General features: G+C 24.2%; 1 protein-coding gene and 1 long non-coding RNA gene across 4 annotated transcripts; one reads left to right on the forward strand and one right to left on the reverse strand.

The window, feature by feature from the left end:
• Positions 1–2038: 2038 nt before the first annotated feature.
• Positions 2039–13892, reverse strand: LOC114127578 (transmembrane 9 superfamily member 2). Its single transcript, XM_027991858.2, has 15 exons — positions 13607–13892; positions 12403–12470; positions 10405–10498; positions 9472–9607; positions 7855–7979; positions 7575–7704; positions 6854–6987; positions 6436–6612; positions 6178–6322; positions 5931–6108; positions 5299–5458; positions 4094–4245; positions 3803–3914; positions 3575–3746; positions 2039–3093 (listed from the first exon to the last, which is right to left on the reverse strand). The coding sequence occupies exons 1-15, from the start codon at positions 13721–13723 to the stop codon at positions 3026–3028; spliced, it is 1968 nt and encodes a 655-aa protein (XP_027847659.1). The 5' UTR covers positions 13724–13892; the 3' UTR covers positions 2039–3025.
• Positions 13893–16109: 2217 nt separating this feature from the next.
• Positions 16110–23461, forward strand: LOC126552848 (uncharacterized). Of its 3 annotated transcripts, none has more exons than XR_007606303.1 (3): positions 16110–16527; positions 22751–22999; positions 23068–23461. It is a non-coding gene; the product is annotated as an uncharacterized LOC126552848 (long non-coding RNA). The 3 variants fall into 3 exon arrangements; XR_007606302.1 differs by lacking the exon at positions 16110–16527 and adding an exon at positions 18822–19027; XR_007606301.1 differs by lacking the exon at positions 16110–16527 and adding an exon at positions 22387–22673.
• Positions 23462–26329: the final 2868 nt, after the last annotated feature.

Raw genomic sequence — 26329 nt, forward strand, 5'->3', positions numbered from 1 at the left:
AAATTTCGCTAAAAACGATATCAGCAGAACAATGCAGATATACATACAGTGTATACCAGTCTACGGGGGGGTATGGCCCCTTGGCCCCCTCTTGGAACAGATCGATTGGGCGAGTATTTGTGCACGACGTGAATCATTGCAAAATTTGTAGCCGGTGCACATACATGATATAGTTATGACCGCACAGTTAGCAGGAGGTTAGTACAAACACTGCAGTAGACCCATGATTGTACGCCATCCCCATGACAAACGTGCCAGTATATCCGCAACGATCGGTGTGACGACTGTGACGCTAGGATGCCGACCAGTCGCCCGGAAAGCACGTGCGTTATGCAGCGAATTCATTGGCCGAAGTCCCGAGGTAACATGCTATGTGAAACGATTAAACTAGTATATAACTGTAAAGAATTACAAAATGGCAAAATGTAGTATGGCGCATATTACATATAAAAAACATATATCGTGTAGCGAGAACAAACTGTTTGGATCCGCAACAATTCAACTGGAATTTTTAATGAGGATTAATAACAATCGTGACGCATAATTTTATTTCGATAGGTATGGGTGGAGTGAACGTGACGAAAAAAAGAACCAACATGACGAACGATAACTTTTGTAACTATATCGACAAATATATCATGTTTCTGAAATATACTAACCAATTGTTTGATAAAAAAAAATATAAATTACCTACGTCTACATAGGTTATAAGTTAATTTTTGTTAGTATATGTTGTTTCATAATTGAATGAAACAAAAAAAAAAAAAAATAATAATAATGAAAAACAAGAATTTTTTTTTTTTTTTGAAAACTAGTGTTTTACAAAATCGATTTTTTTTTATTCGTAAAAATTATAATTATTATTTAACTACTAGCAAAAATGTCCTAAGACACAAAAATAGAAAAACACACCATTAGGAAATAATTACATACATTTGCTTTGGTCAGGTTTTAAACATACATATTTAATATTTATATTGTTAACATATTGTATAAATATTTTAAAATGTCCAACAAGCATGTAATTTAATGCAGCGGTTCTCAAACTGTGGTACGTAAAAGACTACATGGTGGTCGAATTAGAACAGAATATTAAAAATAAATATTCGATTCTGATTGAAAATTTGTTATTTAATTCATGTTATTTTAAAAAAACTAATAAATAAAAACAATTACATTGTAGTAATTTATTTACTCCCTTATTATTTAAAATAATTGTATTAAACTAAAAAGTAAAATATTTAATAGTACAATTTGGATCGTTCTAATTTTAATCATTAGTAGTAGGTGACTGATTAATAAGACACGTAAGAGGTACGCAAGAAAAAAAGTTTGAGAACCGCTGATTTAATGTATAAACAAATAAAAATATGGACCACTATGAACCAATTTATACTTAATAATATTTATAATAATTATGCACCCCTAATCACACACTGGTTAATGTCTATAATTATCAATGGTTATATGTTTATTTGTAATTTTGTTTTTAACAATAAACAATTTTTTTAAAAGACGAGTTTGTGAATAGAACTCTGGAAACTGCTTCTGAAATGAACCACTAGATTCAGTTTTTGTGTTTTTCACATTGCTTTGAATTTTTAGTAAAACAATTTTCAGTAAATAGATAAAATTTATAAAATCTAAATACCCTCTTAGCTTAATGATCTATGGTTTCAGAAATACTAAAAACCATATTCAATTAATAATAAAGTTGTATTTTTATTCAATTTTTTAAGTTTATAAAATTCCAAGTATTTAAAATCCTAATAAGAATCCTTTTTTTTTAATATTCAATTAATAAGATTAAAATTTTAGTATTAAATACATAATTTGCATTTAAATTATAATATTTGTATTATTATTAAAAAAAAAAAAAAAAAATGAATTAAATCATATACCAACCCACTGTAATAGATTTTAATATATTTTTTTCTAGATAGTTTTTATCAATTAAAATATGATTATGTTGTTTGTGACTCTATACCTACACTCTAATACTATACACAATTTGAAGTACAGACTTAAAATAAAGACATTCAAAATATAATATTTGATTTATTTAATGATTACTAGTATTTACAAGTTTAAACATATTAATAATATTAAGTAATTACTATTTTTCAAAACAATAATTTAAAATTAATTATAAACAAAATCAAACATAGGATGACAATATTAATACATATTAATAATACATCACCAAACTATATAATGCAACATGAATCTTAATTATAACTTATGAGTTACAAACAATTAACACAAATTAATGGTTTTTAGTATTTTTTGTAATAATCTAAAGGAGAAAATTATGTTCAACATATAATTTATAGTGTACTAAACTCTACAGTATTAATAAGTCAACAATTAAGTTCCAAGGTAAAGCAAACTAAATACTTTTTTTTAATAACCATTACACTGTCTAAATAGATGATTAAATACAATTAATATTTTAGTTCAAAATTAATATGTAAAGTGAAATAACCAATATTAAAATGTTTTTTATAACATATAAATTATAATCAATGCAGACTTTGAATTAATAATAAATTGATGTTAAATAGTCCATTTTTAAATACATTTCTAAGGAAAATGACAATTAAATAAAGTTAAGTTAAAGTTATACAATATACAAAAGTGTTATATATGTTTTTTATGTACTTAACATACTGCAATAAGGATAAAATTAAAAGTTGTGCAGTATTACAAATTATATAAAAACAACAAGAGTAATATTCCAAGAAAATTATACAATAAAAATATTTGCTATAATTATTTGGATAAACTCAATATTGTTTTATTAAGAGTATACTTTTCTACCATGTGAATATTTGATATACCTTAAATATTTATAACTAAATAATATTATGATGATTAATATATTTATTATTTACACAAAAGGTATTTTTGATAACTCAAATATAGTATTATGGTACAAAATAGAATAATAATAATAATGAATATATAGTATATACGTAATAAAAATCAAATTACCAACTAAATGAAAAAAAAAAAAGGTTTTACACTAATCAACTTTGACGACGCTATATATTTTTCGAACAAACCAAAATGTTGCAAAAAATCCAATTGTACCTGAAACAATTTTATTTTATTAGAAATAAATTAAATACATAAACAAATATTCGATAATAATATATAAATAAAATAATAATTGGTTTAAGTGTAGGAGTCCAACTATTTTATTTCAAATAACTATTACACTTAGGATAAATTTATATTTATTAGAATAGAAATGAACGTATCTTTGAATATGTATAAATTATTTATAATTAATAATATTTAATATCATAATTGTAAATTGTATACAATTTAAAAAAATTAAAAAAAAAATAATTTCATTTTTTCACTCAATCAAAAACTAAAAACTACTTCTGGCTTAGAAAGTAATCAACTTAGGGACTTTAAGTGACACAAACATTTTATGTAATTGTAGAATTTAGATAATATGCATCACAATGTTGAACTTTGATTGAGGGTTTTTATAATAAAGAACATTTTAAACTCTAATACAGTTTTAATTATACAAAACATTTGTTTAATACTGTTAACTTACCAGTCATTAAGAAAAATAAGAACACCATTATGAATGTGTATCCAAAATAAAGGAAAGTTGAAGCAACGCCTTCAATATTTAGTCTAGTTTTGAAATAGTGCACACAATACAGAAATAGATAAAATGATGTAAACGCACTGGTCAAAAAACTCCTCCACCACCAATGATAATCCTGTAAAACACAATTTTAATAAAAACTTTAAAAACATTATTAAACACCTAACTTACCTCAGCACATAAATGGAAATAGCATAGAAGAACAGTAGTTTCTGAACATGTTATTATGAGAATAATAAACACAAGGAATAAAAATCCAAACATATAATACATCTGGTTGGACCTGAAATTAATTAAATCACATAAGAAATATATTAAATGTAATTTCTAATTTCTAATTAGTGTTAACAATTATTTCAAACCATACTCAATCATCAAAACTTTTTCATTTTTAAAACCAAATACATGCTTTATGACCTAAATCAAGTTATAAGTTTTCATAAATAATTTCATTAAACTTACCATAAAGAGTTGAGAATAAAATAAAGTTGAATAAATATGCAGCCAAATGGTAAAACTCCACCCATAATAATTCCTGGGAATGGTTGTGTATAAATAGTTTGTTCTGGAATTTGACGTGGGATTTGATTTGTTCTTACAGGATGTTCAATTGGCTAAAATAAAATTTATGTTTAATTTAAGATAAAGATAGCACAAAATATTAAAATTTATCAAAAATGTATTATTAGTAAAACATTAAGTGGATATCAATTAAATCAAAAAATATTTTCTTTAATGAATTATATATGTATACTTTAAAAACCGGTATAAAAAAGGTCTAGTATGATATTATAAAACTATTTTAATTGATAATAAGTAATATTATATTAAAATATATCTTACTATAAATAATATAACACATGATATTATAATTGTCTGGTTAAAGATCAGAATAATACTATCCTTAATATAGGATTTAGTTAACTCAGTTTTTAAAAACACAGTATTGTTACCTTTTGATAAGTCACAACTCCCACAACCAATTTTACTTTTTGAAACTATATAATTAGTGTCAATGAGGGTGAATTAAGATTTAAGTGGATATCAATTATACAGAATTTATAAAGATAGTAAATTTTGTACACAAATGTTTCATTTGAATTTTATAAATTTCAAATATTGCTTATCTTCTTCTTATTTAGAAAATAGACCATACTAAGTATACCATCAATGCTCAAATCCAAGTATATTTAGCTGCATCTCAAAAGTGGGGTACTTATATACGTTTTTTATTTATTCGTAAATACAAAGTTACTACCCTCAGACCAATAGCATTACTCTATTCTTCTAAAGCTTTTTTTTAAGAAAAATAAAATATACATATAAACTAAAGTCTGTAGAAAAATATTTCATTTCTTCCTAACTCAATTTCTTTAGTTTTATTGATTCATTTTTCCTTCTCACACTAATTCACTTTCAAATTCTATTTTAATATAAATATTAATTAAACACGTTCCCACTTTATTTTTATCATATTAAAGTAATATTAATAAAATAAAAGTGGTAATTTGTTTGTAATTATAATTATTTAATGTATAAATATTTTTAATTTTGCCATACTATATTTTTTAGAATAAGTATGTATTTAATGAACAAATAAATAATAAATGAATATATATATATATATATATATATATATATATTCAATTATAAGTTAAAATACTCACTCGTTTACGGAAACCAAATAATGCACCAACAAATGTAAGTGGTACAGATACACAAAACCATAATACTAACAAAGCAAGTAATGTAGAAAATGGTATAGCAGCAGAACTTTCTTTGGCCCATAGAACCAAATTCATTATGAAAAATAAACAGAAAACCACTCTATAAAAAAAAAAAAAAATTAATAACAAATTATGTATGTATTTAAACTATATTCCATAAATTAATTAGCTCCCCAAACTTACTGTACAGCAAAGAACATAATATGTTACGACTATTAAAAACTAGTTATAATGAGTTTTATTAAGTTACAGCATCAATTTTCTTTCAATTGGTGACAGAAGAAATTAAAGCAATTATTATTTTTAGTATATTGTATACAATGAATATTTTTTATAATTGAACACTACTGGTTAAAAATAAATTAGGTATCTAATAGCTGAAACTATAAGGTCATTAATTTTAAAAAGTACTAACTTAAAATAAAAGTAATAAATATAAAATTATAATATAAACTAATTTGGATACTAAATGTGACTAACAGAGATTCTTATTTTTTTTAACACCATTTAATACAACTAGTTTTCAACAGTCATTATCATTCTAAGAATTATTTTATTATTTGTAATTTTACCCAGGGCAAAACATTGAAGTCAATATAATATTTGTCTTCCACTTCTCTCCACCAAAACTCTTATAAATTCTTGATGATACATAACCAGCAGGAGTACCAAGGCATACAAATAATACAAGAGAACAAGTCATGAGTGAACCTCGATTAGCTGGTGATAGAAAACCCAAACACGCAAATGCTGAAACATCATCATAATAATTTAATTTTAAAATGAAAAACATAAGTTACACTTAGAATTTTATTTTACCTAGGGTTACAACAGTCATACACAAAACTTGTACTCCAGAGCCAACGAAAACTGCAAGCAACATTCCCCTTCTGGGAGGACGAAAAACATCTCCATGAACTAGTTTCCAGCCAAATTCTTCCTTAATATCATCACCAGCATCAATCTAAAGAAATTCAAATTAACTTTTTCTGTACAATTATACTGCAAGTACAAAGTTTTAAATATTCTAATGACTAACTTAGTATAAGTGTTTTATATTACCAAATTTAACTTTACCTGATTATATCTAGCAATATCTTTATGCAATGTACGCAATATAATCATTGCTACCATTCCAGATAAGAAAATAACTATCATTAAAGAATTTAATATGCTGAACCATTGAATATTAGTGGGTGGAACAGAATCCAAAATATAATCCCAACGTGAAGACCATTTAACAGTGTTGTTCATCTAAAATTTAATTAAATTCATAAAATAACTTAAAATAATAACACATTAATTTAACAACATAAAACTTGATCTTTGCTAAAAAATTAATAATTATGATTTAAGCAATAAATTTGAATGTTAATATAATAATCATTTAATAAATAACAATGCAAGTTAACATCTATTATAAAATAAAAGATTTTTACACAAGACATTAGTGGAAAAAAAATGAATACTTAAGTTATAAATACTTAATACTAACCTCAAATTGAATAGAGTAAGAATATGTTATATTCAATGGAGTATTTATTTTATCAGCTGGAATTTCCATGAATCCTGTATTGCAACCAGTAACTGGATATTTATGTTGTATACTTTTCGGTCTTACTTTTACAGCTTAAAAATATAAATATATACTAATCATTATAAAATTTCAAGACGCAAATAAAGGACTTATTTTAAACATATAATAATTTCTGTTTCAATATATTTTTCATTTTTTTTTATTGTTTAACACTCAGCATTTCAAAATCTATTAACAATTTTGAAAATATTTTTTTTAAATAATTTTCAATTAAAATAAAACAACTTTATAGTAAATATGTATATTAACGCATATATAAAATCATAACTAAAATTATTTAAAATTTAAGTTAGTAGTGAAGAGATACCCAACATAATGTTAGTCTACTATTCCGCTAACCCTAAACTGTATGTATTTAAAAATTATAAGCTACTAATCCAAATTTAGATTTTTATGTATCAAAATATTCGAAGAAAATTCTGTAAAGAAAAATGTTGTTTTTTTTTAACTAAAAGTTATGCAAGTAAAATATTTTCAAAAAAAGTTAATACATTTTTAAACACTGAGTGTTGCTTGATAAAAAAATTTTATAATTGAGCAAAAAAATATTTTAAAACAATCTTCATAAAACTATTGGTAAAATAAGTATAAAATAATCTTAAAATAATTGTTGACACACCTATAATTCTTCCACCCTCTGAACTAAAAGATGAACCCCAGTCTTCGTGCTTTCCACTGTGATAAGTAATAGTAAATTCTAAATGATTAAAAATATAGTAAGTATTTGGCTTCAGAGCTTGTGGAACAACCTGAAACAATAAAAAATTCGATTAACAATATATAATAATACATTTTATTAGATTCTATTAAATAATTGTGTAACTAAAAAACTATTTAGTATTTACTTAAAAAAATTTTTATTAATAATTATTAACTACTATTTATATTATTGGTCTTACTCTAAGAATAGTTGCACATAAATTATTTTCATAATTGCCTGGCTTATAACAACCCATTGGGAATCCTGTACTACAATATTGCTGGCCATCTTCTAAATCATAGCACCAAGTGACTGGCATATTATCTGAAATATTAATAATTAAGAAGCATAATAATATAATGTATTTTATACAACAAAATAATTATTTTAGTTTATTTTTATATAATTTTTAACTATAACTATTTAAACTACAGTTTTAAATTTAATGTAATTGCCAATATGTATATATTTGAAATATCAATCTTTTTAATCTTATGAGTTAATGTATATTTATTAGATTTTTTTTCTTATTCTGAGAAACAGAAAAAAAAATCAATCATGCAAAGCATACCCAGGTGTGGACATTGATGGTGACCACAATCTAATAATAACAAAATGTGGCCTTAAATTTAAAAAGATAAATAAGTCGAGTAAAAAATACTATAAACAAAACTTAAAAAAATAAAAATACTAGAAATAACAGAAAAATATCAAAATAAATGTGACGAACAAATATACTGCCAAATGAACCTCAAGCAACGAAACCTTTTCTAGAGAGAAAAAAGAAGACCCCAATTACAAATATATAAGTCAAGAAATGATTAATAATATAAAAAAAGGAGATCTCTTAAAAATAAAAATGACCAAAATATTATAAGAAAATATAGATCACTAAGAAATTATATAAATAGAGAAGTAAGACATGTAAAAGAACATTGGCTTTAACCACAATGTCAAGAAGTAGAGACTATGATGAAGAATAACCTGCATTAGTCCTACAACTTTATGGCTTACAAAGTAATCAACATATTTTGGAGAGAGAAAAACAACAAAAATTGCACACAACAAAGACAAAAATAGAAATATACTAACTAACAAACAAAAAAATAGCTGACTGATGGAAAAAATACAAAGAATCTCTAAATGAAAATAATGATCTCAAAGTAATTGCTCTAAGAACAAAATATGGAGATTAGCAGGAAAACATGATGGCTACAACCATTTAAAATCAGAATTTAAACATATTATATTAAAAATCATAAAAATAAATAAAACAATGGAACCAGATAATATAAATACAAAATTACTGCACTATGCCTGAACAAAAACAAAAGAACTATTTAAATTAATACATGATATATACATAATACAGTGACTGTTCTAAAAAACTTTTACAAAAGTACAACAGTACATTATCAAAAAAGCATTGGCAAATCAAAGAAGTAACTTCAGAGTCTTAAGCTTGATATCACATACTTTTAAACTTGTGTTAAAAAACTGTAATAATAAAAAACCCTGATAACTCATAATAAGTAAATTATGGAACAATTTAAATTTATCAAAATCCTAGAATATTTTTTAACATATCAAGGCTACTATCTTATTATATGTTAAACAATAATTGTTATCATCAATAAACAATACATTTATAAACTAACTAGAAACTTATTAATTATTAAGACAAACTTACATATAATAATTTATTATACTATCTTAAAGTATTTAGTTAAATTAAAAATTTAATAATTTGGTACATAAGTAAATTTAAATAATTAAATTTAGCCAAATTATATTATACAATTAAAATTTTACTTACCAACAATAAAATGATGCTGATAATTTAAACTCATTCCTCGCTTAAGTACAAATAACTTCATGTTACTCATTGAGTCATTAGGGATATAACGTTTAGTACAGAGCACTTTACAATCCTCGTTATTCAAAAATGAAACCTGTAAATAAATTAATAAAATAAGAAGGTATCCACATTTTTAAACAATATTGTAAATAAAATAATTTTTCATTTTTTATTAAGAGTACAAAAAAACTATTATCTATCTCAATTACCTATGGAATATTATATAGATAAAAATGAATACAATTAGGCACAGATTTAAGACCTACAATGCAATTAGACACTCAAACATTTGGTGCACCTTTCTATAAATAATTTTATTGAAATAACTTTTTACAATTTAAAAAATATTTATTTTTTAAGCTTTTTGGACATATATGAACATAAATTAAATTAAATTAAGAACATAAAGTTTATTTTAATTATTTATATATGTATATGGTCATTTTAATATTGTATAACTTATCATATCATGGTACAATAGATTTAACAATTGTAATTAAACCACATTACGACAACTATAAGGTTTATATGTACTGAAAAAAAATTGTAAATAGTGCCCTAATGATCAATGGTAAACTATGGTTTTGTAAGTTATAACCTACACTGCTAATGCATTATGGCCTAGAACTTGAATATAATATACCATTGGTAACTAAGCATTAACAACTAAAAAAAAATAAAATCATCTTCAAGCTATAATAAATGTATTTTATTGTGTTTTTAATGAGCTCATAAATCTTTTGATACTTCAGTTTTACACAAATAAAAGGTACATTTAAAATTATAACATAAAATCAATTTCTTTATTATTAAGTAGAATATATTCGATTACTAAAAAATATATAAATACAAAAAATAAAATTATAATACAATAATAATTTAAACACTTACATTGTATCCAGAAGGTCTAATTCTTTCGCCAAATAAAACTTGCCCAAGATTTTCAGTTGGAGATTTACTTTCATCAGAAGTACAAAAGTCAAAGCTAAATAATAAATTTTAAAAAATATATTAAACACTAATCATAATTAATATGACTAAAAAAAAAAAAACTTCAATCATGTAATATTATTATATTATTATATATGAAGTGAATAAAAAAAAAAACAAAAAAAAAAAATTCAAAACTATAACTATTAGAAGACATGTTTATAAAATAAGTTTTGTATTGTTGTTTTCTATTAACAATTGTTAAACATTTTTATGCAAACAAAAGACATATTATTTTATTACACTATTCATATAATATATATGACTGCAGTCTAACATTCTTGAAATCCTTATTTTTATTTTGAAATTTTTAGTGGGAAGTTAATATATTTTAAGATAAAAGAAAAAATTTCTGATTTAATATTTATAAATAAAACAGTTATTGAGTAACTGTTATTCTAATACAAAATATATAAATAATAAACACAAATAATTTTAAAACATAATTTTTTTAGAACTTGGTTGGTACAAAATGTTTAATAACATTTTATTATTAATGAAGGGTACTACCTATGTCTTTAAATAAAAATAAAAAATATTAGTTTTCATTTTATACATTTTTGAAATTATTGATAAATGTATTTTTATATAAGATATGATGATTAAAAGCTAGTTGTAATTTTAAACTTAAAATGTTTTTAATTTAAAGTAATACTTAAGTATATAACCTATAAATTATAAAGTTATATGTTTGAAAAAGTTAAATAAAATTTAAAAAGTTTAAAAAGTAATAAAGTGCTATCTAACATTTTAAAGTTTGGATATTACTAGAATGATAAATAAATAAATCATATTTTTAATTCTCGCTTTTTTTGGATTCAAAATTGTTTACATTAAGATAAATTAGTTTAATATTTATCAGCAGAGCTAATTCAATACCTACCACATAACAAATAAAACATAATAAAATAAAAAATTGTATAGGTTTTCAAAAGTACACACTATATAATTATTTATGATTATAATAATACAACCTTAATTACTTTGCTTTACCAACAAAAATATGTTTTAATGTGTACCAATAAATCAATTTTTTTTTTTTTTTTTGAATGTTGTTTAACTATAACTGTAACAGGCTACACGATTGGAGATAAAACTTTAGCGTGTTCTAAAATGAACAATTAACATATATATAAATTATCATGTTAGCAAATATCAAATTTAAGGTAGCTGTCACAGTGCATAAATACTTATTAAAATAATTGCATTTATGAATCATTGCAAAACGAAATTCTAGACAAAATTATTTTAATAAAAATATATTTAATCCTGATAAAACTTAAATATGTTACGCAGTTTTTTTATTGTAGATAATTTACAACAAGATATTCTTTGAATTTTGTATATATACATAAAATGAATCATAACTGATAAAATTATTATTCATATAATGGCTATAGACTATAGTAACAGTTAATTTTCATAATATGTTGAGCAATTTATTATATTTTTATTTTATAATAACAATTAATTTATAAAATTAATTAATTGTTTTATATATTATATAAAAGATCATAAAAAATGTGATTAAATGCAAACAATTACATCATTAATTTTTTAATGTTGATTGTTAAATTATTTTATCAAACTAACCAGATTATTTATATTAAGAATCAAAACATTTTTTTCTTTCAAAGGTGAACAATATAATAATAAATAAGATTTAGACTTAGTTTAGTATTTTTAGTATATCTAAAAGATATTTCAATTGACATAATTATATCCTATCTAAAAAATAAATTAATATATTCAATATTGGTAGGTAATACATTATGCATCCTTATTAGTTTTCTACTTTATACTATAATAATTAATTATTATACAAAAAACGTTTTAATAGTTTTAGTAAAAATAAAAACTAATCTATAAGCTAAATTTATAACATGTGTATTTACTTACTAATGGTATTCATATGGTATGACTGATTCATCAGAATTGAGTCGGTTTACAAAGAACTCAATCTTATTCTAAAATAAACATACAACAAATATTTTGGCTTTATTATATTATAAAAATATTATATATAAAAAAAAAATTTCGCGTAAATAAACATTACTCAATTTTAAAATATGAATAGTTAACATTTACAAGATATTAAAATATCTTAAACAAGCTAGAGATCAATGTAGAATTATGTCTGAACATGAAATAATGATATTAAAATTTTCTTTGTTATTTATGCAAACACTTTAACACTTATGTATATGTATTAGTTATAGTTTATACATATATAAAATGTTAACTTAAAATTATAGAGTGCGGATTTTTATGCACTAAAAAATATCGAAATATGCCATATAATATTCAGTAAAAATCATGAAAATATGCAACAATTTTTTATTTATTTAAAATTTACCAATTAATAAATAATTATTTAAATAGTAAAATAGTAAATACTTAATAAAAAATTCTAGGTAATTTTCTGAACAACTTAATTTAATTTTTATATTTCTACTTGACAAGATATTACCTATATAAATTTTTTTTTTAAATTTTCAGCAAAACATGCAATACACTTCAAATTTTGTAAAAATATGCAAAGATATGCAAAAAAAAATTTTACCAATATCTTCAAGCTATTATGATTCATAAAGATTACTGACAAAAATCCAAAAATGTGAAAAAGAAAAAAATATGCGATTGCATAGAAATCCACGCTCTACTTTTAAAAATATAATACCACCGACATGTGGATAAGGTTGTACACACTCAAAGAAAATCATGGATGCGAGTAAACTCATATCATAAGTTGTTGCAGAGGTCTTTCTGAGTAAGTAATCGCTGTTTAAACAGGGTAAAACTAAATATAATGGCCGCCCATTGCCCGGACGCCAAATATTATACAATATTGGAAAAGATTTGGTATAAACAGTATAATAACTCGGGTGTCATAACATGTATTCTACTAATGCGAAAATTTAAATCACATCGATCTTTCACTCAAGTACCGGGGGAGGAATATCTATCGAAACGGGTCAGTAGTCTACCACCGACGATCGGCTCAAGATGAACAACTAACAGAAGACTAATGGATAAATGAGGAGAGATATGGAAACTGATAGTTTCTAGGGTGCTCGCCCCCAGACAGGGAAAAAATATTTACCGTGCATGACGCAGCCGATTCCTTGCAATAGTTGACGGGTGCCAAGCCCGGCAAGTAGAACGCCGAAGCGTACGTGGAGCACAATCCCAGGAACCAAACGAACGACGCAGAATTCATTTCCAAGAACCGTTTACCGCAAACTATTCGGAAGAACGCACAGACAACTGCGTAAGAACCGCGAGTGCCGGCCCCAGTGCGTGGATGCGATGGAATTCCTCTGGAAACGCAACGTTGTCTAAAAACAATTGATAACGTCGGTTATCACTGGCACAGCGTAGGACATTGTGCACGACGCGCACTCGCAGCACGGCCGACCGAAGAATTTACGTTTCCATTTGCGCCGAACGCCCATGCGCGAGAAGAACCCAACGACAAATGGTCGAATCGATATAGCCGTGACATTTTGTCGGCGGCTAAAATGCCAAATCGTTAATCGATAAACACACGTCGTAAAATTATAATTATCACGAATCGTACTATATTATTATGTGGTATGTGTACTTGACTACGTCATACAATTGATATTGCATTTAATTTATTTGTGTAGGTAGTCGTGTACTCATAATGTAGATACCTATTACTATTGATTATACATACTATGTTTAATCAATGCTATTACTATAAATACTAATACTACTTCAGTATTACCTATCAATTCATTATTATAAATCACTTTATTTTTTTTTTTTTTTCATAATTTATAATGAATAATAGGTAATAGTAAGCACAGAGTAGTGTACACGTCGTATTTAAAAAACGTCATTTTCGTAATTTCGTATAACTACAATGATAATCCTATTATTCCTATTGGTACCTATATTATATTATTTATTAATCGTTATTATAGTAGGTAGGTAGTTTGTAGAACAATTTTGTATTTGAAGAGTGATGGTTTGATTTATTGCGTTTTATTGAGTTTATTCCGATTAAGGTATTTTAATGTAATGCGTCAATCTGCAATGTCGCTCAGAAGAGGAGGGAACAAATGAACCAACCTTTTTGTCCCGGGAGACCCATTTTAGAAAAATGTCTAAAGGTCCCCTAAAAGAATCCAGATAGACTTACATTTTTTGAAAACAATTTTAATATCGAGCAGAAAATAATTAGATATGTTTAGAAATATTCCATTCATTCGACATAAGTACCTAACATTTATAAAATAGGTATTTTTCAAATGAAATTTTAATGTCAATAGATACAATTTTATTTTTCATCTGTTGTTTGTATTACCTATATTATCTATATAAATAAATAAAGGGTGGAATCAACGTTCAGCTAAAACTACAGAAACCGATTTATTTGAAATTTTCAATAAATGTACTTATTACTCTGTATAGGAGCACTAAGAAAGGACTTTCGAAATTTTAAAGGGTACGAGCATAAAATCGACAGACATTTTGAGATTTCTGATGGAAATTTTTGTTTATAAATGGTTGCTATTAGTTCCAATAACAATAATCTGTCTATATTCTGTAGGTCACTATAATTGATGTATTAAATTTGAAGCCAATTATAGGTATCATTGTATACGAAAAACGATTCTAAACGGATATGATTTGTGACTTAGTGAGCCTAGGATATAATACATAAAATATATAATATTTTAAATTGGGTGGTGAAAAAGGTGGTTTATGTTACACGTTTCTACTTTTCTAGGACTAGTAATTATTAACTTAAACGAAAAACCTAAAATTATTTGATAGTAAATCATTATTTTCAGAGTAAATTTTTTACATAAACTAAGGATAAATTTTTTTTAATTTAATTTTAATTCAACTCTTTGCTACTTAAACAAAATATTTTTTACATTTTAACTAAAAAAATAATTAGTAAATATAAATGATTTGAACAAATTTTTGTCAATATTTGAACTTCTAAAGTTAATAAAAAAAATTGTGCGTACCTATGTATTTTTATAAATTTTAAATCACAAAAACAATAACGTATAAATATCTTTGTAGATATTAAAATTTCAAGTATTTTGACTCAGCCAAAATTTATTAATCAATAATTATAAAAAAAAATAAAAAAACAAATGAAAATTTCAAATGGCTATAAATAGCATTGAAATAATCAAAAGAAATAATCAAAAAATTTTGAAAATTAAATTGTATTGCTTTTAAGTTGTCTTTTTAATAACTGGTAAAAATTTGAAATAAATATCAATTTATTTTTTTCTAATTACTTGATTTAATTTGTTATCCTTTAACTTATTTTCACTTTTTATAATTCTTCGTTTTAGATCTATGATTTTCATAAACTTTAAACAAAAATCCCTAACTTTTTTCTATTATAATGCTTCGAGATTTCTCTATAGCTATTTGAAGAAAAATTTATGAAAAACTTAGTGTTGAACCTTTAACTATAAATAATATCACAAAACTTTATGATCATCACACAACAAAATTATTTGCAAATATTCGTGATTTTGATATACGTCGAAAGAATTTGAACTATAAATGTTTATAAAAAAAATTGAGACTAACGATTTTTGATTTTTTTGTAAATGTAGAGAAACTGTAATATAACTTTTAGAATAAAATGTTTGTATGAAACGTAACAAATATAAGATCATTTTTTCACAATTATTATTATGTTTAAATTGCGTAAATACACATTTTATATACCATTTAGTGGTAATACAATAGGTACAATATAGTAATAAACTGATAACTGATAATGATAACAACGGATATACTATATTAATATTTTAAATACAAAACCAACACGGAAACACTAAAAACAAATGAAATAAAAGAAATTTATATTCTAAGATTCATGAGACGGTACCTGATCGCCTACCGGCTACCATATATAATATTTCAAAACGTTGTATCAATGCAATACACCATTCAAAATTATGAACACCGTATGAGAAATCGTGAATAGTTGTTGTAAAGTTCAGATAAAATATATAAATGGTAAGAATATTTCAATATATTTTTTTGTTTTATTAATTTCTGATAAATTATATTATATTGCCGTATTTGATTATAGCCCAGGCTAAAGTACATCGGTTTTATGATACTAACATACGCGAGGCGGATAATGTTATATCAGCAGAGAACCTCTGGTCTATAATATGATCTGCTGTTAAATTAACCAAAAGTACATAAGTTAACACAAAGTAATCATATTTAATTTCAGATAGACCTACCGCAGTAACAACTCTAGCAGTAGCCATGCTATATACTTTCAAATGTGAACTAAATTTTTCACACAGGGTTCAATCTGAAGAAATAAGTGACTACACTGTTTTTAATAAGTTGCTAAGACATTAGGGAACCAAAATTAATCGTATTCCGTTTTAGATATTCAGAGAGACAGCTGGATAATTCCAGCACAACATCAATAGCAGCGAAGCAGATACAGAGGAAATAAGACATCTAGCAGCAACAATCCACAATGTACATGAGCCAAAAACAAGGAAAGGAAACCATGAATGGAAGAAAGGATTAAGAACACATGAAGATATTAATATTTTCTTTTGATACAAAACCCGTAACATAAGCCATAAAAATTTTATAAAATTATTTTATACATAACATATCCATAAGATTAAGGTAAAAATCCAAAACCAATTTCATATCATAATAACTATCTGTGGAAATACAAATTCAATAACAATTTAGTTTCATGAAAAACAACCCAGTTTTGATTTCACACAGATGAAATTATAACCAAAAAAATCATTTTTAAATGTAGCAAAACTATATAATAACTTATTAAATTAAATGATATAATGAAATATAAAAAAAAATTTGAATATATTTAATAGTTAATAATATGTTTGTTATCTGTAAACACAACATTTCTTTTTTTATTTTTTTGTTACAAACATTATGAATTTTCAATTTACAAATATTAAACTATACCATTAGATTCATTTTTAAGTGTAGAGCGTCTATAATATAACTTAGTGAATATCATTAAGATATAAAATTAAGGAAATATAAAATCCTGTTTTTAATTTTTTATATATGTGTAACACACACCAATTTTATTGTAAATTACCTTACAAAAATATAAGTATTTAATTTACAAATTTTAAACTATAACATAAGATTCATAATTAATGTAGAGTATCTATACTATATCTTATTGAGTAGAAGGATGATATTAAATAATAAAAAAAATTAAAACTTTTTTTGATTAAAATATGTTTGTACTCTGTAAACACCATTTCCTTTTTTATTTTGTAAGAAACAATATAATATGTTTTAATTTCACACCGTTGAAACTGTTACATTGAATCACTTTTAAATGTAGAAAAACTATAAATAACTTATTAAATTAATTGATAAAATGAAATGTAAAAAAAAAATTGAATATATTTAATAGTTAATAATATGATTGTTATGTGTAAACACACCATTTCCCTTTTTATTTTGTTACTAAATATTATGATTTTTCAATTCACAAATATTTAACTATACCATTAATTCATTTTTAAATGTAGAGTATCTATACTATATCTTATTGAGTAGAAGGATATATTAAATATAAAAAAAAAATTAAAACTTTTTTTGATTAAAATATGTTTGTACTCTGTAAACACACCATTTCCTTTTTTATTTTTACTAAACTTATGATATTCAATTTACAAATATTAAACTATACCATAGATTCATTTTTAAGTGTAGAGCGTCTATAATATAACTTAGTGAATATCATTAAGATATAAAATTAAGGAAATATAAAATCCTGTTTTTAATTTTTTATATATGTGTAAACACACCAATTTTATTGTAAATTACCTTACAAAAATATAAGTATTTAATTTACAAATTTTAAACTATAACCATAATTCATAATTAAATGTAGAGTATCTATACTATATCTTATTGAGTAGAAGGATGATATAAATAATAAAAAAAGAATTAAAACTTTTTTTTTGATTAAAATATGTTTTACTCTGTAAACACACCATTTCCTTTTTGATTTTTTAAGAAACAATTATGTTTTAATTTCACACCGTTAAAACTGTAACCATTAGAATCACTTTTAAATGTAGAAAAACTATAATATAACTTTTTGAATAAAATGTTTGTATGAAACGTAACAAATATAAGATCATTTTTTCACAATTATTATTATGTTTAAATTGCGTAAATACACATTTTATATACCATTTAGTGGTAATACAATAGGTACAATATAGAATAAACTGATAACTGATATGATAACAACGGATATACTATATAAATATTTTAAATACAAAACCAACACGGAAACACTAAAAACAAATGAAATAAAAGAAATTTATATTCTAAGATTCATGAGACGGTACCTGATCGCCTACCGGCTACCATATATAATATTTCAAAACGTTGTATCAATGCAATACACCATTCAAAATTATGAACACCGTATGAGAAATCGTGAATAGTTGTTGTAAAGTTCAGATAAAATATATAAATGGTAAGAATATTTCAATATATTCTTTTTGTTTTGTTAATTTCTGATAAATTATATTATATTGCCGTATTTGATTATAGCCAGGCTAAAGTACATCGGTTTTATGATACTAACATACGCGAGGCGGATAATGTTATATCAGGCAGAGAACCTCTGGTCTATAATATGATCTGCTGTTAAATTAACCAAAAGTACATAAGTTAACACAAAGTAATCATATTTAATTTCAGATAGACCTACCGCAGTAACAACTCTAGCAGTAGCCATGCATAATATACTTTCAAATGTGAACTAAATTTTCACACAGGTTTCAATCTGAAGAAATAAGTGACTACACTGTTTTTAATAAGTTGCTAAGACATTAGGGAACCAAAATTAATCGTATTCCGTTTTAGATATCAAGAGAGACAGCTGGATAATTCCAGCACAACATCAATAGCAGCGAAGCAGATACAGAGGAAATAAGACATCTAGCAGCAACAATCCACAATGTACATGAGCAAAAACAAGGAAACCAGAATGGAAGAAAGGATTAAGAACACATGAAGAATATTAATATTTTCTTTTGATACAAAACCCGTAACATAAGCCATAAAAATTTTATAAAATTATTTTATACATAACATATCCATATAAGATTAAGGTAAAAATCCAAAACCAAATTTCATATCATAATAACTATCTGTGGAAATACAAATTCAATAACAATTTAGTTTCATGAAAAACAACCCAGTTTTGATTTCACACAGATGAAATTATAACCAAAAAAATCATTTTTAAATGTAGCAAAACTATATAATAACTTATTAAATTAAATGATAAAATGAAATATAAAAAAAAAATTTGAATATATTTAATAGTTAATAATATGTTTGTTATCTGTAAACACACCATTTCTTTTTTTATTTTGTTACAAAACATTATGAATTTTCAATTTACAAATATTAAACTATACCATTAGATTCATTTTTAAGTGTAGAGCGTCTATAATATAACTTAGTGAATATCATTAAGATATAAAATTAAGGAAATATAAAATCCTGTTTTTAATTTTTTATATATGTGTAAACACACCAATTTTATTGTAAATTACCTTACAAAAATATAAGTATTTAATTTACAAATTTTAAACTATAACCATAAGATTCATAATTAAATGTAGAGTATCTATACTATATCTTATTGAGTAGAAGGATGATATTAAATAATAAAAAAAAAATTAAAACTTTTTTTGATTAAAATATGTTTGTACTCTGTAAACACCATTTCCTTTTTTATTTTGTAAGAAACAATATAATATGTTTTAATTTCACACCGTTGAAACTGTTACCATTGAATCACTTTTAAATGTAGCAAAACTATATAATAACTTATTAAATTAAATGATTAAATGAAATAAAAAAAAAATTTGAATATATTAATAGTTAATAATATGTTTGTTATCTGTAAACACACCATTTCTTTTTTTATTTTGTTACAAAACATTATGAATTTTCAATTTACAAATATTAAACTATACCATTAGATTCATTTTTAAGTGTAGAGCGTCTATAATATAACTTAGTGAATATCATTAAGATATAAAATTAAGGAAATATAAAATCCTGTTTTTAATTTTTTATATATGTGTAAACACACCAATTTTATGTAAATTACCTTACAAAAATATAAGTATTTAATTTACAAATTTTAAACTATAACCATAAGACTCATAATTAAATGTAGAGTATCTATACTATATCTTATTGAGTAGAAGGATGATATTAAATAATAAAAAAAAAATTAAAACTTTTTTTGATTAAAATATGTTTGTACTCTGTAAACACCATTTCCTTTTTTATTTTGTAAGAAACAATATAATATGTTTTAATTTCACACCGTTGAAACTGTTACCATTGAATCACTTTTAAATGTAGCAAAACTATATAATAACTTATTAAATTAAATGATTAAATGAAATATAAAAAAAAAATTTGAATATATTTAATAGTTAATAATATGTTTGTTATCTGTAAACACACCATTTCTTTTTTTATTTTGTTACAAAACATTATGAATTTTCAATTTACAAATATTAAACTATACCATTAGATTCATTTTTAAGTGTAGAGCGTCTATAATATAACTTAGTGAATATCATTAAGATATAAAATTAAGGAAATATAAAATCCTGTTTTTAATTTTTTATATAGTGTAAACACACCAATTTTATTGTAAATTACCTTACAAAAATATAAGTATTTAATTTACAAATTTTAAACTATAACCATAAGATTCATAATTAAATGTAGAGTATCTATACTATATCTTATTGAGTAGAAGGATGATATTAAATAATAAAAAAAAAATTAAAACTTTTTTTGATTAAAATATGTTTGTACTCTGTAAACACCATTTCCTTTTTTATTTTGTAAGAAACAATATAATATGTTTTAATTTCACACCGTTGAAACTGTTACCATTGAATCACTTTTAAATGTAGAAAAACTATAATATAACTTATTAAATTAATTGATAAAATGAAATGTAAAAAAAAAAATTGAATATATTTAATAGTTAATAATATGATTGTTATGTGTAAACACACCATTTCCCTTTTTATTTTGTTACTAAATATTATGATTTTTCAATTCACAAATATTTAACTATACCATTAAATTCATTTTTAAATGTAGAGTATCTATACTATATCTTATTGAGTAGAAGGATGATATTAAATAATAAAAAAAAAATTAAAACTTTTTTTGATTAAAATATGTTTGTACTCTGTAAACACACCATTTCCTTTTTTATTTTGTTACTAAACATTATGAATATTCAATTTACAAATATTAAACTATACCATTAGATTCATTTTTAAGTGTAGAGCGTCTATAATATAACTTAGTGAATATCATTAAGATATAAAATTAAGGAAATATAAAATCCTGTTTTTAATTTTTTATATATGTGTAAACACACCAATTTTATTGTAAATTACCTTACAAAAATATAAGTATTTAATTTACAAATTTTAAACTATAACCATAAGATTCATAATTAAATGTAGAGTATCTATACTATATCTTATTGAGTAGAAGGATGATATTAAATAATAAAAAAAGAATTAAAACTTTTTTTGATTAAAATATGTTTGTACTCTGTAAACACACCATTTCCTTTTTGATTTTTTAAGAAACAATATATGTTTTAATTTCACACCGTTAAAACTGTAACCATTAGAATCACTTTTAAATGTAGAAAAACTATAATATAACTTTTTGAATAAAATGTTTGTATGAAACGTAACAAATATAAGATCATTTTTTCACAATTATTATTATGTTTAAATTGCGTAAATACACATTTTATATACCATTTAGTGGTAATACAATAGGTACAATATAGTAATAAACTGATAACTGATAATGATAACAACGGATATACTATATTAATATTTTAAATACAAAACCAACACGGAAACACTAAAAACAAATGAAATAAAAGAAATTTATATTCTAAGATTCATGAGACGGTACCTGATCGCCTACCGGCTACCATATATAATATTTCAAAACGTTGTATCAATGCAATACACCATTCAAAATTATGAACACCGTATGAGAAATCGTGAATAGTTGTTGTAAAGTTCAGATAAAATATATAAATGGTAAGAATATTTCAATATATTCTTTTTGTTTTGTTAATTTCTGATAAATTATATTATATTGCCGTATTTGATTATAGCCCAGGCTAAAGTACATCGGTTTTATGATACTAACATACGCGAGGCGGATAATGTTATATCAGGCAGAGAACCTCTGGTCTATAATATGATCTGCTGTTAAATTAACCAAAAGTACATAAGTTAACACAAAGTAATCATATTTAATTTCAGATAGACCTACCGCAGTAACAACTCTAGCAGTAGCCATGCATAATATACTTTCAAATGTGAACTAAATTTTTCACACAGGTTTCAATCTGAAGAAATAAGTGACTACACTGTTTTTAATAAGTTGCTAAGACATTAGGGAACCAAAATTAATCGTATTCCGTTTTAGATATTCAAGAGAGACAGCTGGATAATTCCAGCACAACATCAATAGCAGCGAAGCAGATACAGAGGAAATAAGACATCTAGCAGCAACAATCCACAATGTACATGAGCCAAAAACAAGGAAACCATGAATGGAAGAAAGGATTAAGAACACATGAAGAATATTAATATTTTCTTTTGATACAAAACCCGTAACATAAGCCATAAAAATTTTATAAAATTATTTTATACATAACATATCCATATAAGATTAAGGTAAAAATCCAAAACCAAATTTCATATCATAATAACTATCTGTGGAAATACAAATTCAATAACAATTTAGTTTCATGAAAAACAACCCAGTTTTGATTTCACACAGATGAAATTATAACCAAAAAAATCATTTTTAAATGTAGCAAAACTATATAATAACTTATTAAATTAAATGATAAAATGAAATATAAAAAAAAAATTGAATATATTTAATAGTTAATAATATGTTTGTTATCTGTAAACACACCATTTCTTTTTTTATTTTGTTACAAAACATTATGAATTTTCAATTTACAAATATTAAACTATACCATTAGATTCATTTTTAAGTGTAGAGCGTCTATATATAACTTAGTGAATATCATTAAGATATAAAATTAAGGAAATATAAAATCCTGTTTTTAATTTTTTATATATGTGTAAACACACCAATTTTATTGTAAATTACCTTACAAAAATATAAGTATTTAATTTACAAATTTTAAACTATAACCATAAGATTCATAATTAAATGTAGAGTATCTATACTATATCTTATTGAGTAGAAGGATGATATTAAATAATAAAAAAAAAATTAAAACTTTTTTTGATTAAAATATGTTTGTACTCTGTAAACACCATTTCCTTTTTTATTTTGTAAGAAACAATATATGTTTTAATTTCACACCGTTGAAACTGTTACCATTGAATCACTTTTAAATGTAGAAAAACTATAATATAACTTATTAAATTAATTGATAAAATGAAATGTAAAAAAAAAAATTGAATATATTTAGTAGTTAATAATATGATTGTTATGTGTAAGCACACCATTTCCCTTTTTATTTTGTTACGAAATATTATGATTTTTCAATTCACAAATATTTAACTATACCATTAAATTCATTTTTAAATGTAGATTATCTATACCAGTGGTTCCCAATTTTTTCTTGCCACGGAACCCTAATTGATTATACTTTTTTTGCGGAACCTTAGTTTGATAACATAAAGTTATCACCTAGTAGTTTTATAATTTTATGTTTGATATGAAAAGAAAGAACAAATATAAATGAAAAACAATTATTTTATGTATTAAAAAACATTTACTGTACAAAAAAATACAATGTAACTAAGTGCATATTTTTATCAATTTAATGAGAAGAATGAAATTTTTTCACTTATTTTCTTAAAATATCACTAAAATTAGGCTTTATATCTAATAATTTAATGCGAAGATCTGGAGTTGCATCAAGTCTATTTCTGTACTTGTTTTTGGTGTAAGTGTAAGCTGAAAATCCAGTCTCGCATCGGTAAATCGTCACAAACGGAAGCAGAATTGTAATAGCTTACTCAACAATTGTAGGGTATTCATCTTGAAGTCCAAGTTTTTTATACTTCTTTGTGTTGTATATATAATGAAATTACAAAATATTAAAATAACATACGAAGCAGAAAGTCAATCAAACCGAGTCAGCAAAATTGCCACGACTACTTAAGGCGACGTCTGCGACGGGATGGGGGCTGTTTTGTTTGTTTCGCTTATTGTGGTAGCCAACGAGCTGCAGTACTTTTACGTTTCTTTATATTATTTTATTTTTACATATTTTATTATATTTGATTTCTTTTTTAAAAAAGCGTCACTGTTTTTCTTTACTCCTTTTTTCAAAGGAGAAAAATATTTTATCTTACGAGTGGGTACAGAGACGTTGTGGTGAATAACACTTTTAAAAAACAGGTAGTAAGACATTGTGGTACTTATTTTTTCGGCCAGCACTCGTTATCGTGGTCAGTCGAGAAAGAGTAAGGCCTTGTCTAGGCAAAAGATAACTCACCCTCGAACATCCAGTACTCGTTATCGTGGTCAGTTGTTCGGGAGTAAAATAACCTTAGAGTTGTATAGTGTAAATCCTGTTGGACTTTTATTTAATTATCCTATTGCGCAGCACTCGTTACCGTGGTCACCAAAAGGAGAACTTAAATTAAACTCATACAGCAGGTGTCGATAATTTACTCGTTTGACGGTTAGAGAATCGGAAACCGAAACATATCTGTTATATACGCCAAGCCTTTGCGTGGCGTATACGACATTTGTGTCTTTCAAAAAAGCTTAAGCTTTTATCTTTCAGTTGCGGGTGGTTGGTGTCAAGGTTTCGTCTTAGCTTTGCTGGTACCAATGAACTATTACACATTATTTTATTGCAAATAACGCATTGTCCATCCGGATTCTCAGCAATTCTGATAGGAATAAACCCAAAGGACAAGTACGATTCGTCTTTTTTTTTTTTTTTTTGAAGTAATTCTCTCCTGAGGTAAATTAATTTCACTAACAAGTTTATTTTGTCTTTCCTGTTCAGTATTTACCAAATCCTGAAATTAATTGAAAATATTTATTGTTATTTTTATAATTATTTAAATTTAAATAAAGAACAAAATAAATTAAAAAAATTGGCCATAGGTTCCCCTGCGCCCTCGGGCATTTCAATTTTATATGCACTTCGTTGCCCGTTAAAAATGCCAATTCATAATATGATTCACTAAGTTTTTTTGTATTGCCCATTTTGATTCTCCAAAAAGTTGTTCAAGCACCATTTTAAAATGAGAATAACACTAAACAATAACACTAAATTTGTGGTACGATTTTACGAATGTACCGTGTAAATTGCAAGAATCAATCTATCATTATTCAGACTCTACGTTTATCAATCAGTGAGTTAGTCAAGTAATAATAATATTATAGTCATTCTGCTTCGCGTTGCCCGTGAGACTTATAATTATGCAAGCAGTATATTTTCATGTAGGCAATCCACCTATGGTGGACTGCGGACCCTGCTAGATGTATATGTAAGTTTAAAATTTCTTACCCTTAAGTTTCAAAGTTATATCAATTTTTTTTTACTACGGTGGATAAAATACAATAATGTACAATCTCGTGGTTTTCATATTGTTATGTTAGTCTATTGCTGTGATTTTGAGATTTACTGTGGACATTGACTTATTTCGCTAATTCTTATTTTTGTTGTTATGGTTTTGAC

This window comes from Aphis gossypii, chromosome X (assembly GCF_020184175.1).
Source record: "Aphis gossypii isolate Hap1 chromosome X, ASM2018417v2, whole genome shotgun sequence".
In the NCBI taxonomy this organism is placed as follows: domain Eukaryota; kingdom Metazoa; phylum Arthropoda; class Insecta; order Hemiptera; family Aphididae; genus Aphis; species Aphis gossypii.

What these genes read in the sequence shown, in the direction of transcription:
- LOC114127578 (XM_027991858.2), bottom strand. Translation starts at nt 13,723, where the DNA reads ATGAATTCTGCGTCGTTCGTTTGGTTCCTGGGATTGTGCTCCACGTAC. An exon ending in CTTACTCTATTCAATTTGAG is followed by an intron (nt 6,613 to 6,853) that starts GTTAGTATTAAG and finishes ATTAAATTTTAG; the next exon opens with ATGAACAACACTGTTAAATG. An exon ending in ATTTCCATTTATGTGCTGAG is followed by an intron (nt 3,747 to 3,802) that starts GTAAGTTAGGTG and finishes TGTGTTTTACAG; the next exon opens with GATTATCATTGGTGGTGGAG.